At 42.5% G+C, this 15,221-nt stretch overlaps 1 protein-coding gene across 1 annotated transcript in view; it reads right to left on the bottom strand.

Moving 5' to 3' along the window:
- Positions 1-15,221, bottom strand: part of si:ch211-186j3.6 (neural-cadherin) — a 488,898-nt gene that overhangs the window by 122,222 nt on the left and 351,455 nt on the right. The window contains exons 28-31 of the mRNA XM_036135719.1: positions 14,304-14,431; positions 6,896-7,023; positions 5,220-5,343; positions 577-757 (exon numbers count right to left, since the gene is read on the bottom strand). Coding sequence (XP_035991612.1) covers positions 577-757; positions 5,220-5,343; positions 6,896-7,023; positions 14,304-14,431 — 561 coding nt within the window. The remainder of the gene's footprint in view (positions 1-576; positions 758-5,219; positions 5,344-6,895; positions 7,024-14,303; positions 14,432-15,221) is intronic.

Raw genomic sequence — 15,221 nt, 5'->3', positions numbered from 1 at the left:
TTTTAAGATGATTTTAATTGCTAAAAAAGGTCTGTCTGTGGTGGAGTGCAAAACTAGTACTATGCTTAATTTGGCCGGGGGGGCACGTAAGATCCTCCTGAGGATTACAAATCCCTGCAGGGCCATGCTTCTTGACTTCCACAAGCAATCAAAGAATGTTTAGAGCAAAATACACATGTGTTAAAATAGCCTAGTCAAAGTCCGGACCTCAGTATCCCCACTATCTTTGAAGACTGATTTCCGACGTCTTTCTCTCCATCCAATCTGAGTTTGAGCTACTTGAAAAAGAAAAATGATTCAACACAGCACTGAGCTAGACGGCTGAAGACACGTGCATGCCACACTTCTAAGATTTTTATGGTCGGTTATTCATTCTTTGCTTGGTCTTTACCATAAAAGCTCAATAAAGTGATGTTTTCAGTTGTAACCGATTACAGGGCGGTGTAAGTGTGTTCAGCCGCTGGAAGCTGGGATGTAGCGTTAGACGCTCCATGATCAGCCTCAAGGCCTGGACTACGCTGGAAGTGTTGTTTCTGTACAGTTAGAACTACTGTTCCTTCGTGAGACCTGGCTTACCTTTCTCACACTGGTGTCCCGCGTATCCGGCCACACACTGGCAGCTGAAGGAGCCCCACTCACCATGGCAGCGCCCTCGATGGCCACACGACGGGTAGCCCATGTTGACACAGCTGCTATCAGTGGTGAGGCAGCCGGGGGAACTGGACTGCCAGTCGGCCGGGGAGCCCAAATCATACAGCTGAACGGAGGAGATAGAGGCGGAGGAGATGGAGGTGTAGTAAGTACAGAGAGAATGAGACGGGAGAAGGTGAAGAAAGGTCAAATTGAAAGAGAAGAAAAGGGAGGGAAGAGTACAGTTTATTTCTAATAAAAGAGACTGTATAAGGGTGGTGAGGCTGAGGCGCGATGATAGGAAAGGGAAAAAGCTAGCAGTAACTGGGCAAGGTTATAAACAGGACGGGAAAACGCTCAGCAACCTCAGAGGAACGGGGGTGTGAGGAGCGAGCAGAGCAGAGATCCAAGCAGCTCCGCAGCTACAGGGGGAGACAAAGCTCTTTAGAGCAGCGAAGTCAAGCAGAGAGAAAGGAGAAACCTGAGGAAGGAAGTTTAACATGTGCCGAAGGACATGTGCTCAGGGCACGCTGTGGCCTTCTCTTCACTTTCACTAATGTTCCTCCCTCGCTCTGCGTCTGCTCTCACCACGACTCTCCCTCTCTGCCTTCCCTGGCAGAGATAAAACAGAGTGCTGGGCCAGTCCTCTAACGGAAAACCTGCATGACCGGGCGAGGCGGCTATGAATACCTAAACACGGGTCCTTTAAATATTACATATTCTGTGCAGTCTTTTTGTGCCGCAGAGAAGATGCAGGAATGCAAAAAGACTATAAACTGAGTGAAAGGAGCTGTCAGGGAGCCGCTGACCCCCAGCGATGCGGCATTCTACCGGTGCCTCCTCTTTAGAAACCACAGGGCTTATGCGGCTCACGCCGATGAGTAAGAGCTGAGACTCAAACGTTCCCGGAGAGCGAGAGAGTCAGAGAGAGAATCCCATCTCTGCATGTAATTTGACCATGTTTCACTATAACGACTGAACAAAACACCCGCGTGCCAAAGTTCACCCGCCTGCGCACAAATTGTGAAGTGTGGCTTCAGCGCAGAAGAATGTCAGTCCCTCCGCTAGACAGACTGCAGGCAGTCCCATTTGCTGAGATCAATGTCAGGTGCAGGGTATAAACATGTCACAGCCCATTCAAAGAGACAAATACGTTCGGAACCAGAATCCAAAGGTGTGTTGTGACAAACGCAGGACGGGCCAAAGATCGGGGAATCCATTTTAATGTGTCAAGGGAAACAATGGATCTTCTCTACGATGGATGTTTTTTAGTCACCAAAGCCACCGCATTTCATTAGCTGCTGTCTACATGAACATTAGAGAATGAGGTTAGCCAGACTAGAGATGGGCATTGATTGTGTCGTTTATGGTTACTGTGAACGATTTCTCATCATGTCATGAATTTGGATTCGTGGTGACGCCGATAAATTCAAACTAATGATGTTTGAAAAAACCAAAATTGTCAAAAATAGTTGCTTTTTCCTATTTCCTTCACTGTTGGTTTGACATGCGAGCATCGACGTACATCAATACATTTGAAAACATGATTAAATGCAGTTATTAGTAGTGATAAAAATCTAACTTTTTGCTACAGGTCTTTTGAAGAAGCCCATTTTAATTTTTGAGCGGTATTTGTCATACTGTTGCCTATAAAAGACTACATTTTTTTTTATTTTGACCATCATTTTTATTCTTATCCCAACAAATACCACTGTACATTGTGACATGCCACACATTTTAGCTATAAATTTGTAAAATATCAAAAACCATGTAGCGCTGTGTTTCTGCTTCATATTGTGATGCACTTAGCATTGGCTGTTGCGTGTATTGGGTCTAAATGGGCAAAATGAATACTTCTGCGATGTAAAGTATGGAAACGTAACGCCCCAACAAGCGATCCAGTCCCAGTTTCGTTTAAGAAGCGTCTGGACGTGTTAAATGAAAGTGGCCCCGCGTGTTCCCACAGCAGGTCAAACGCTTTGGCTGTTTCTCAGAAAGCCGTTAGCTGGACTGCTGTAGGTGCAAAGCTCTGGACTGGAAATGGAGCGAGAGATGTGTCGAAACCAGAGAAAAACAAGGAATCTGAATGGGAGGGTTGAGAGGAGACAGGCAGGCGAGCTGGGAAATGACAGGATGAGGATAGAGGGATTTAAAAGCAGACAATGGCGAGTGACAGCCGGAGGGAAGAGCTGAGGCGAGGGAATAGAAGCATAATTATGAAAGACAGGAAAAAAATAACAGAAACTTTTTTTTTAGGGGGCCCAGACAGCACCCTCAGAGCAGCAAGCTATCCTTACTGCTTTCTGGGTTTAATGGTGCTGACACGGTGCTGCTGCTGCCGGGAGGTTTAAAAACGGGTATTTGCCAATATCCATGCGAACTACCTTTATTCTATCTCTTCACGGACACTTACATCCCATTCGAAACAGATAGCGTTGCTATGGAAGTGGAAGTGAAACATTAAGAGACCGAGTGAAAATAAAAACCACGAAGCACCAGGAGCATACAACGCTGAAGCGCGTCCATCAATGCTGTTAATTATCAGTACGCCTCCTCTTCCCTCTCTTTGGAGCTTTATTATCTTCGTGTCCGCCCACATAGATCATACAGATTCCTCTCATTAGTACGCGGCGTTTGAACAGAGCCCTGCTGCAGCTCTGGATAAGGTATATCACACTACCTGCAAGCCTTCAGCATTCAGCACAATGTTAAACAGACAGCGCCATTAAAACCTATTCTGGTTTGGGTTTTTTTCCGTTGTAGATGTTTGACATCATCTCATAATTTCTGTTATCAATCAAACATAACCTGAAAACATACTAATAGCAGTTTAGCTGATTAAAGTACCCCCCCCCCCCCCCCCCCCCCCAACCTCAATAATTGGTTGGCAGACTCACCTGCCATCAGGCAGTCTGTAGGGCTTACCATTACAAACTGTCTGTTTAAGCTTCTGCTACAGTATTTCAACCAGATTTAGGTCCAGACTTTAACTAGGCCATTTCAAAACCTTTTTTTTTTTTTAAAGAAAAGGGTTTTGAATCCATTCAGAGGTGGGCCAGGTGGTGTGCTTTGGATCATTGTCCTGTTGCATAACCCAAGTGTTCTTCAGCTCAGGGTCACAAACTGATGGCCAAACATTTTCCTTTAGGAATTTTGGCTTGGATTGAAGGTTCCATCAATCATGGCAAGTTGTTCGGGTCCTGACAAATCTTTATGCTCCGCACTGGCTCTGACCATGAAACTCCCCCACTGTAATGGTTTTCCAAATTGAACCCGATAATATCTCTGAATAGCTAAAACATTTAAGCTCTGAAAAAAAAGCCAAAAAAGAAAAAAAAAGAAATCTGCATTCACAGCTGGCGCTTTGTTAATTTTACACCACGAATAACTGTTTCACACTGGGAGCGGCAAATTAAAGGTATACTATGCAACCGGGGTTGATTTTCCAGCGAGGCTCCCCCTAGAGGGCGAAAGTAAAAGTGCACTGTCGTAAAGATGCTCAGCTGTTCTGGTTCCTCCGTCAAGTCAGGCGCGGTTGTTTTGAGCTTAGCAGACAGGCGAACGCAACGAAAAGTGGAAAAAACGGCAGTACAAACAATGACTAACACAGTGAAGGTATGAACATCAGGGTTTCCCGCAGCGCTATCTTGGCGAGGCGGCGGCCGGCCGCCGCCGCCTCGCCGCCGCGGTAGCGTCTCGCCAACATAAAAAAAACAATTATATATAATAATAATAATAATAATAATATAATAATAATAATAATAATACTCGATATGCTTGCATGTTTATTTGACGTTAACACGCGGTTCTTTGTTGTTGCTTTCGCCCGTGCATATAGTGAATGGCGGGGCAAAAACACATGGAGTTCTCGCCGTAAAGCAAGACTTCTGTGGATGCGGGCCGTGAGCTCTTGCAATTGCAAGTGCGGTATTTCCCCCACAGACCACCAGGGCGGCCGAGAAAACCTTTGTTCGACCTGAAATGACTCATTTAATCATCCAAAACGGTATGGAACACATTAATTAACTGAAAAATGTTGCATAGTATGCCTTTAAAGCTCAGACTGGTGGCTTGTTGGTCGCCAGGCTACAACCTGCACAAGGGAAAGTAGAGTTCGCTGCCATTTGAAGTCTGCAAGTTCACACGCAGATTTCCCACCAGAGCCATGTGCTCATGCAGAAATGATTTGGGTTTAGACAGGGCAGCCTACGGATTGTCACGGCCGGGCGTAAAGTCCGACTTTTTAAAACCAACACGGCGGGAGCAGGGTGAAGGAAGCGCTGGCCAGGAGTGCCACGGCTGATATTCCATTTCGCTCTCAGAGACCATGTTTGTAGTGTCTGAAAAGACTTTGAGGTTCCAGTTAAAAGCTTAAAAACCTCTCTAACACGGCACAAGGGCACTGGGAATGTTGAAACGTGTTAATAATGCATTTATCAGCTAGAGTGCAGGTGTGAGCTTGAGTTTGCTGGCCTGCTGATGTTAAAGTGCTTGTTTGGTCATACACGTGTGTGTGTGTGTGTGTGTGTGTGTGTGTGTGTGTGTGTGTGTGTGTGTGTGTGTTGTGCGTACAACAGGCAGTGTGTTACCTTGCTGTCCACAACGAGATTGCGGATGCAGCCGGTGAAGTGTTTGTGCTGAAGCTGAGGATAGATGTAGGGAATGTCCTCGTTCACACCTCCAAGCTGGAGCACTTGACTCATGTTTAGGTGTCTAGAAAACAGAGACACAGAGACACACACATCAGCACCAGCACCATCAGGAGACGGAGCGTTCTGCAGGCATGAAGTATTTTGGACCACAGAGCGTGGGCTGTTGAACAAAACGGAGTTGTTTATTGATAGAGCTATAGGATGTGAACCCACTACCTGCATCAGTTCTGCTGCGTCAGCTTTTAACTTTTACATCTAAATTACCCGAATGGTTTCATTCCTTTATGTTGTGATTATACTGGGAGCAATTTATGATTGCTCCTTGTCCCAAGGAAACTGCCTTATATTAGTCCTTTTAATTTGCCTAAAGGTGATGAAAGTCACCTTTGGGTCAAGCTAGTAATCTTTCTTTTTAAATTTTAAAAGCAAAATATCCTCCTTAGACCAGAAGACAAAAAAGGCTTCCAAAATAACTTCTGCACCTAATTTGTCCTTCCTTCCTTCCTTCCTTCCTTCCTTCCTTCCTTCCTTCTCCTTCCTTCCTTCCTTCCTTCCTTCCTTCCTTCCTTCCTTCCTTCCTTCCTTCCTTCCTTCCTTCCTTCCTTCCTTCCTTCCTTCCTTCCTTCCTTCCTTCCTTCTCTCAACTCCAAGACAACGTTCATATCTTTAAATATACTTCAGAGTTGGTTCGGACAGGGAAACTAAAATCAACAGAATGCTAACAGGCTTTTTTTTAAGGTCATAACAGTTTCACTCACCAGACTGGATTTCACAGTATTGCAGCTGTCGTCTGACGGCAGCTCCTGCTTGTGACCAATGTGTAACCGAGCTGCCTATCAGTGATATGCAAACTTTGCTACAGGTAGAAAGAGCATCCCAGGCTCTGGTTTCCAACTGAATCTAACAGTTAACTTCAAGTGGACTTATTAGTTTGCGTACAACCGGCAGAGGAAAAATAAATCCATAAATGATCATGGTATGAACTAGGGATCACACGGTGAGGGAGTCTGGTGTGTTGATCCCACTTTGCTCCTCCGTTTTACAGCTTAATCTGGCACCCAAATATAAGATGGTGAAATAAAGCAACACCCAAAGACATTATAAAGACATCATCAGACCAAAAAAATGAAGCTTGAGGAGAAGAACACTTTCCTGGCAGTAGAAAGGCCTCCAGTCAGGAAGGCCTTACAACTGGGAGGTCTGTGAACTGACCTGTGGTGGGATGAGTTCCGTCTTATAATGTGTCAAATCTGCTGAAAATAAATTTGACTTGAAACAAATTTAGAAAAAAAAAAAAAAATAACGGGCCACCAAAGAGAAAATGTCAGATCCAAAACAGTTTAACATAACACTGAAGGACATGTTTGATGCCTGAATTAAGTGTAAAATTCAATTCTTCTGCAAATTTTGAGTGACATTTTAAAATGTCGCAAAACACACCTCAATTGAGCCCAAAAACGTTTTTGTGAAATTTAGTGAGCAAACTCAAATTTTACTCTTTCCATCAACCTTTTATGATGCAATACTTCAAAATGTGCATAAAAAAACAGGGATGAAAACACGACTAAGTATTACCGTAGTGACAGTCCAGTGGAAAGAGAGTGATAAAGTACCTGTCAGCGTTGGGTGTGACACCCATCACTTCACAGGAGGAGTGGTCCTCGGTGGTCAGCCAGCTTGCCAGACCCTCCATTTCCTTTACTGCTGCCCCTGCGCACCGATCCAGGGTGAAACGCACTTCCTGGGGAGAGAATAAACAAGGTTATGTTCTTGAGAATGACTCTCATAAACAGCAAACCAAATGTGTGTTGCCTTGTTGTGGCCTAGTAGTATTGCTACTATCATGGAAGCTTATTTCAAGGCAGCTTCCTGTGTCCTATCTTAGTAGACTACTTAGATAAGACTCAGCCACAAGGGACTCTTCTGGTGTTCTCAAGTTAAAGAGCACTATTTCCCATGGTCATTGATCTGATCAGTGGTTAAAATATCGTTGAGAATTTATTATAAGGAAAAAATATACAAATCACTGTGATAGTTTTGAATGATGATGGATTTTTTCCACACAAGCAGTTTCTGATAACGCCCCTGAGCCTACAGCAGATATAGTCCATAAGTGACATTAACAAGGTCTGGTAATGCTATTTTGAGACTTTTACCACTGGCATTTCCTGCAACCACGTTCCCAGAATCAGTCCATCTGGTGGTGGATTAAAACGTTTTGCAACTAAATTCTAAACAGCTACAGAGCCTTACAAACGTATTCGCATTCTTTCAACTTGTTCACATTTTTATCATGTTACAATTACTAGCTTCTAACTGTTTCATTGGGATTTTATAGGATAAACCAGCAACAATTTGCCGGAAAAGCAAAAGGAAAAACATTCATTGTTTTAGTGTTAAAAGAGTGCCATGTTTTAGTATTCACCTCCTTTTTTCCTTCAAAGAAATACCCACATAAAATCCAGTCCAAAGAACGGCATTTAGAAGTCACTGAGACATTACATCATTGATAATTGGTAGACCTGCTTACAATTTTCTCTCAGCAGATATCCAGCTGTTGCGTGAAGCCCTTAGAAGTTGGTTTTAGGGCTTTCTCACTAATGCGTTTCTTCCCGTGTTAAACCAGGGCTGGTGTGAGAGCCAGGCCTTAACCGGCTCTCTCAACGAACCCGTTCACTTTTCCACAACCTGACGGTTAAGTCTCTGTGTCAACACAAACGCTTCATCCAGTTAATGGGTCATCGTCCCCCTGTTTCGTTGTCATCACCGCATGCATTTATCAGCCGAGTTGGAGATTGTCTTTATTGATACGCTTTAGTGATGCAACCAGTTTGCTGGAAAAGACTCCGTAAAAACAAAGGAGAATAAGCAGAACGTTGAACACCAAGGGACCTAACCAAGTCAATGGACTTAGAGGAGCTGACTCTGGTCCTGACCACTTCCCACTCAGCTGTGAAGTGCTCCAGTGCACGCTGACGGTCATGGCCTGCATGACAAGGCAGGTTTATTTGTAAAGCACATTTCTGTAACAAGACGATTGAAGGTGCTGTACATGAACAGAACAAGATTATATGCAAACAGCAAAGATGAGACTCTGAGGTTCATAAACCAGCATCTGCACAAAATCCCAGAGGGAAAACGATTGTAAGCGTTCTCAGGGATCCTCAATGACCCTCCACCACCTTAAACTGACAATTCTATAGAGGGGACTGTTCAGTCCATTTCCAAAAAAAGGAAATGAGAATGGTACAGCTGCAAACCTTCCAAGACATGACTGTGCGGATGCTTTTCTTCAGCGATGACAAGCCAGTCTGGGTGATGGGAAAGTACAGGAAAGTAGAAAGTAGAGTAAAATAATGCAATACAGAAAAAAACCCTCCAAGAGGCCGCAAAACAGGTTCACGTTCCAGCAGGACAGCAGTCCCAAACAAGCAGCCGGGGCGACACCAGACAAAACCTCAACACTGCTGTTTAGGGCTGCAGCTATCGCTTATTTTAGGAATCGATTATTCCATTGCTTAGTTTTTAGATTAATCTATTATTCTAAAAGGAGCATCATAAATAAACACAAGTCAATAAACAAGTGTCTTGAACTAAAAAAAAACGAATGTTTATTGTACATTTTAAATTCAATGGGATGCAGAAAAACTACATTTAATGCTGATAACATGGTAATTGAATAATTGAGGTCTATCTATCTATCTATCTATCTATCTATCTATCTATCTATCTATCTATCTATCTATCTATCTATCTATCTATCTATCTATCTATCTATCTATCTATCTATCTATCTGTCTGTCTGTCTGTCTGTCTGTCTGTCTGTCTGTCTGTCTGTCTGTCTGTCTGTCTGTCTGTCTAGCCTATGTCAGTTTAATCTACCTATCCCTACACTGAAAATCAGTAGATAATAGAACTGCAACTATTAATTTGCTAATTGTTTTATCTCTGTACCATTTGTTGATTAACAGATTAATAATCAAATAATAAATAATCATTCACATTTTTTTTACAGAACTTAAACCAGGTGAAGCTTAAACTTTGCCACTTGAGGAGTTCTGAATGGAGCATATTTACAGGCAAAGCAGGAATTTCCTCTTAAATGCAAACTGTACAGAGTTTTTGTACAGTCCTGGCTTAAGTACTGCTCTGATCGGGTGGTTCTTTCAGCAAATGACATACTTTAGAGTCTGTAGTGTAACAACCGATTAATAACAATTATTCTGATTAATTGATTCAGCCCTACTGCTGTTCACAGATGCCCTTTATTCAATCTGCCTTGGCTTCAGCTGGTTTGGAGTCTAGGTTGGACAAACAATTCTGACTTCAGATGAGCGAAGCAGGAAGACACACATCTTTAAGGATTTGCAGACAGTTGTAAGGTGAGGTGGTTTTTGCAAAGTATTGATCGAGAGTAAGCTGAATACAAATCCAAAAAAAAAAATGCTTCTTGGATTTTATTGTACGCCATGTATCATTTCCTTATCTTGAACTACCACATAAAACCCAAAGAACGTCAGATGAAATTTGTAGTTATAACATGACAAAATGTGAAGAGGTTCAAGGGGTATCAGTGAATCACTGGCAGCGCATACAGAAGCGAAGCGATTGTTTGGGAGCATTTTTCACAGTTTGTTGCTGCGTTTTCCTCTCATACTAAAGCACAGCGGTGCTAAAATAATACGCTCATGGCTTTGGCTGATGAAATCTGCAGAAAACAGCAGTGTCCTTGCTGCTTTTGAACTCAAGCTGTCAAATCACCAGCTTGGATAAGCTTCTGCTGACTATTCAGGACAACTGAATAGACTCCCATTTAATTTTAAATAATGCCACGGTGATGTAGAATAATCCCCGTTGCAAAAACAATAAAGTCTCAGAGCAGTCTAGCATTCATTCCGTTCCCGATATTGCTGACCTAAGGAGCAAAACTATTCCGTGTAAATACAGGCACCGATGTAAAGCTAACCCTGAAGAGGTGTTTTAATCAAAAGAAACAAGTTCAAAAGATGCAATCAAACGTGTGAGTTATCAAGAGTCAATGTGCATATTTTATTACGGTATTAGGTGCAACTTTAAGACCCATTTTAGTGGTGGACCAAGGCCAAGGCGAGCGTCATGGTTCAAGGAGTGAATGAAATGTGCGCAGGTTTATTGATGGAACTGAAGCGACCGATACTGAACTGAAGGGAGACGGAAATGAGAACTGAGGGTGTGTGAGAGGATTCTTGGAGCCAAATGTTCAGCCCAGGAGCCGATTCAAGAGACCAGGGTCCTTTTCTTTACCCCATCCATTTCCACTGCACCTGAGTAAAAAAACGTTATTTAGGTGGATAGGGTTTAGATCACGGAGATCATGATCTAGAGTTTTAATCATGAAGTGCATTTTGAAACGGTGTTTTTCCACTGGAGGCCTCTATGTTAAAAGTGAATACCAAAGTACCTGCTCAGGGGCGGTCAGCTTTGTTTCTTTGCTCAAACATGGTCCAATCAGAAAAAACGTTTATCTTTCTACATAGGGTGTCTTTCTACGTAATTCATATTATCCAATGAAAGCAGATGGTTTGAAGGAGGGGCGAAGGAAGCCATTGACATAAAGCGTTTTGGCTTAACTTAAGATGAACATTACTGCAGTACTGTGCAGAAGTTTTAACCCTTTGCATATTCATAATGCACATCTCAACTTTCCATATACAATATATCCAAAAGGACATGAAAACCATACATCCAGCAGCAGTGCCTTATGTCCTAACATAAACAATGATCCAGGGGGATTAGCATTTTTTATTTGCACGCCAGGAAACAAAAAGCCTAAAAGCTTAATGAGTTACTCCGAGTGAAGTAGTTTACAGCATTTATTTTCTAAGCTAGCCCCAGGAAGGTGTCAAGTACGCTGCTTTTGAACACACGGCGTTGTGGGTAGATTTATGAAAAATCCGTCCACGTTACATGTTTCTTCTGGGTTTGGAGACATTTCAGTTTTATTGCGGAGTGTAACTGCTAATAATAAAAAAAAAAGTTCTGAATGCAGAGCACAGAGTATCATTCTTGACTGGAGCTCCCGTTTTCCTCCCCTCTGCTACAAATACAGGGATGAAGGCAGGCCGTTTCAGTGGCACACATAAAATAAATTTAAAACCCTTTTACAGTTTCACCTTTGCACGGCGTTTGGGTTTTTATATTCACTTTTCCCGTCTCTCTCCTCAACGAGCTCCAGGCCGCTGTAGATGAGGAGCAAGTGGGGCGGCTCCCTCAGTGCCAGCAGACGTAGTTTACATAACCAGATCCGGCAGAGGACAGACAACCCGAGTTAGATTAAAGGTTTGGTGTGAAAAGGTTCAGAGGGATAATGGTCCAGAGGAGCATAATGGAATCCGGCCTTCTGTTGGTCGTCCTATCTGTACTGAAACACAACTTACAGGGTGAGGCTGGGATGTTAGGATGAGAGAAGAGCAGGGATGAAGCCGGTCCAGCTGCTTCCTGTGCTCAAAGTAAGGCAGCAGAGCTCAAAGTTGTCAAGCTGGGTTATATCAAAGTCTCTAAAAATAGGATCTCCAGAAGTCTTGTTGATATCGGAGAGGGAGGAATTCAACTCCGGAGAAGTGAATGTGTTCAAATACTTGGAGGTGAAAAGCTGCAGGCAGTTCTCAGTCAAATAAAGATGAGCCTAATTTAGCTAATTCAATTCACTTTAAAGTGTCAAAGGAGGCTGTTGTAACCATCTGTCTCACTTTCAGCGCAATTATCTGCCTTTGTACTGTACGGTGGAGACAGCTTTAGAACGGTAAATCACTCCCATCTACCTTGTCTGGATGGAAATAATTAGGCCTGCATGAAGCAAAATGCAGGGAGTTTGAAGTCTATTATCTGAATTAGTCATATGTGTGTGATGTAGGATTAATGAAGCACCAAAAGCACAAAAGATTTTGTACCAACTCAATAAGATCTACTAGACTTTCTATAGACAGATTAGACCGGGAATAACAACAAAACAACAGAACTTTTCTCATGAATATTTAGACTCAGATATTTAAAAACAATGCAAAGTTTCGACTCAGCTTTGTCATTTAATGGCTTTTCCCTACTTTTCTGTCCTTCTACATTGTAGATACATAGTGAATACATCAAAACTATGACTCAGAAGTATATAGAATTATTTATCAAACAAAATTGTGAAGTAGCTCAAAACATTTAGTACATTTTAGCTTTTTCTAAATACCTCCCCTTTGTTTTGTTACGGCTTTGGTCACTCTTGGCCTTCTCTCCATGATCTCCACAAAGCTAGTCACCTGAAACTGTCTTGAAGGAGTTCCCAGAGGCAGTAAGAAAAATTAAGACAAGCCGTTGAATGAAAAGGTGAGTCCAAACCTTTTACATGTGGTGCAAATAATTTTCTAATAAGCAGAAATACATGCATTGCTGTTGTGAAAAAAACATCCTCTTAAAGATTCATTTTGTTTTTGCTTTTAAAGTAGCTTTCATTTATTAAGAGAAAACAGCTCTCCACACCCACCTTGCCTGACGCTCAAATATAATCAGCCGCTTTGTTAAATCATAAATCAACAACGTTTTTTTTTTCCCAAGACAATTTAAGTGATTTTTCTTGACTCCACAGTTCAGGGAATAATCAGGCCCGGGTGTAAAACGTTAAGCACAACCTCTCATCATGAAGTGGGCTAAAAGATCTCAAAGGTAACAAAATCAAGCCCCCAATCTACAGAAATGTATGATCACACAAAGAAAGTGATCAGAGTGTATCAGTCTGAAAAAGGTTGCAGTAAAGGTTTCTAAGGGTTTTGGGAGTCCATCCATTATCCAAAGATGGAGAACCTGTGAAACAGTGGCGAACCTTTGCAGAAGTGGCCAGGAGTTTGATACCTACAGTCAGTGTAGTCTCTGACTGCTTTAAATTGGAAGCGCACTGACAAGCTTACCCCTATACGGCTCAAAATGGCAACATGAAGGTTTTGGAACGGCCTAGTCAAAGCATAGCCTTGAATTTGCATGAGATGTTGTGGCGAAACCATAACAGACCACTTTTGCTCAAAATCCATTATTGTCACATAATTCAAAACAATTCTGTAAAAAAAGAGTAAATCAAAGTGTATCAAATGTAAACAAAAATTAAAGGTTCATTACTAGTAAACCTTAAACATCTGATGTTGCTGCCCAGGCTGGAACAACCAGTTATTAGGTTTCAGGGGGCATTTACTTGTTCACATGAGAGTTTAGATAGCTTTTTTTCTCACTAACTGAAGTAATAATTAAAGAATAGGTTTTTGTATTTACTCAGCTTATCTCTGTCTGATTTAAATGCGTTTGATGAAACATGTAAGTGTGACATACAGACACAACAGAAGAAATCTGTAAACGTGGCTTCAAAACAAAACACTTTATGTTCCCGACGGATTTAGCTTCCTGTGAACCTTGTGGAGCATCTTTAGGGAGATCAAACCGAAGCAGCCGAGCTGCCCACAACACTCAACATCCCATCATAAACGCACAACTGCTTGAAAGCTGATGTCAAACTGAGGCCAGCGCTGAGGACCGCATCGTTCCTTTAATGCCAAGCTGCCAGCTCATCAACCTAAAACAGCCGCACTTCTGCACTCAGACCATACAGTGACTGCAGAGCACTGGTTTTAGGCTATATCACTACAAACTAAAATAAAATAAAAAATAATGCCTCAGCATTGGCTTCACCCACTTTATTGTCAACGGCTGCAAGAGACGTCTGCAGCAGCCGAGGCCATGTTGTTCATGACAGAAAGGACTATACTGAAACGCTAAACACATCGTTTCCCCGTTAAAAATGCAGTAGTCCCTGTATCAGCTGATGCTGGGCTACTCAGATGGACAAGATCTTTCATTTTTATCAATCCCGTAAGTGGTTTAAACCTGAACATTGGAAGCAGAAAGGTTTCTTTTGACGTGAAGTGAAACATCTGCAGCCATGTAGCAGTGCGTGATAACACCTGCAGGTGACATAAGGGCCAGATGGAGCTGAAAACGGGCGCGTCTCACCTTGCTGTTGCTCCGGACATCCAGCCGATGCCAGCGCCTGTCTGCCACGTCGATGTCCCCCGGCAGCTGCAGCACAAGCGTGCCGGAGCCATGGTTGATTTTTAGGGTGGGGGTCCCATCTATGAGCTCTGGAAGAAGAAAGAAAGGATGAGGAAACATGGCAAAGGTGGAGTCTGAGTCCTGCTGTTTGACCATTTTCAGGCTCGTCGTCGTCGTCTACAACAAAATATAGAAATATAAATCCTCCATATTTTAAGAAACCACACCCTGACGGTTTGGTGTATAGCAGTCTAAATTGTAAATGATTTGCTCAATGAGGATTATTTCACAAAAGGCAGTTGTGATGGTTTATTTTTTTGGTTTATTTCTGGGGTTTTTTCCGACTTGACAGTCACCAAACATCAAACAAAAGTTATTGTGTTCTATTTTCTGACTTACTCAGATGGCAAATTAAAAGTTAATGAACTGGTTAAGATAGCTTGTGTGCTTTGCACCTTACGTAAAGTATTCTAAGAAGGCATTTGTACCAACCTGCACTGACAATCCATCATCATGCAGGCTGAGCTCCAACAGTTAATGTAGGAAATGACAATTAGCCCAAAGCATCTTGAAATCTGCTTTCTACATCTTCTTTTTGTAATGCTGACACAAACAACTGACATCTTCCACCAGTAGGGATCTTGTGTTTTTGTCAGGCCATACTGTACACATGGTATGTGTTGTTACTTTGACTGCAGGTATGTCAGACACCTGACTGAGACAAAGCATAGCTACAGAGTTCATTATAAGTGCTGACTGGAAAGCAGCCCCTCTTTAAAACATTACCACAAGTGGCCATTTGCTAACCACCTTTATAGATGGCTGCTGGCCAAAACCACCACACTATCAAGGTGCTGCCAGTTCAAGTAAACCCAAAAT

The sequence above is a fragment of the Fundulus heteroclitus genome, chromosome 4 (genome assembly GCF_011125445.2).
Source record: "Fundulus heteroclitus isolate FHET01 chromosome 4, MU-UCD_Fhet_4.1, whole genome shotgun sequence".
In the NCBI taxonomy this organism is placed as follows: Eukaryota; Metazoa; Chordata; class Actinopteri; order Cyprinodontiformes; family Fundulidae; genus Fundulus; species Fundulus heteroclitus.
This window is presented reverse-complemented; position numbering and strand designations above follow the sequence as displayed.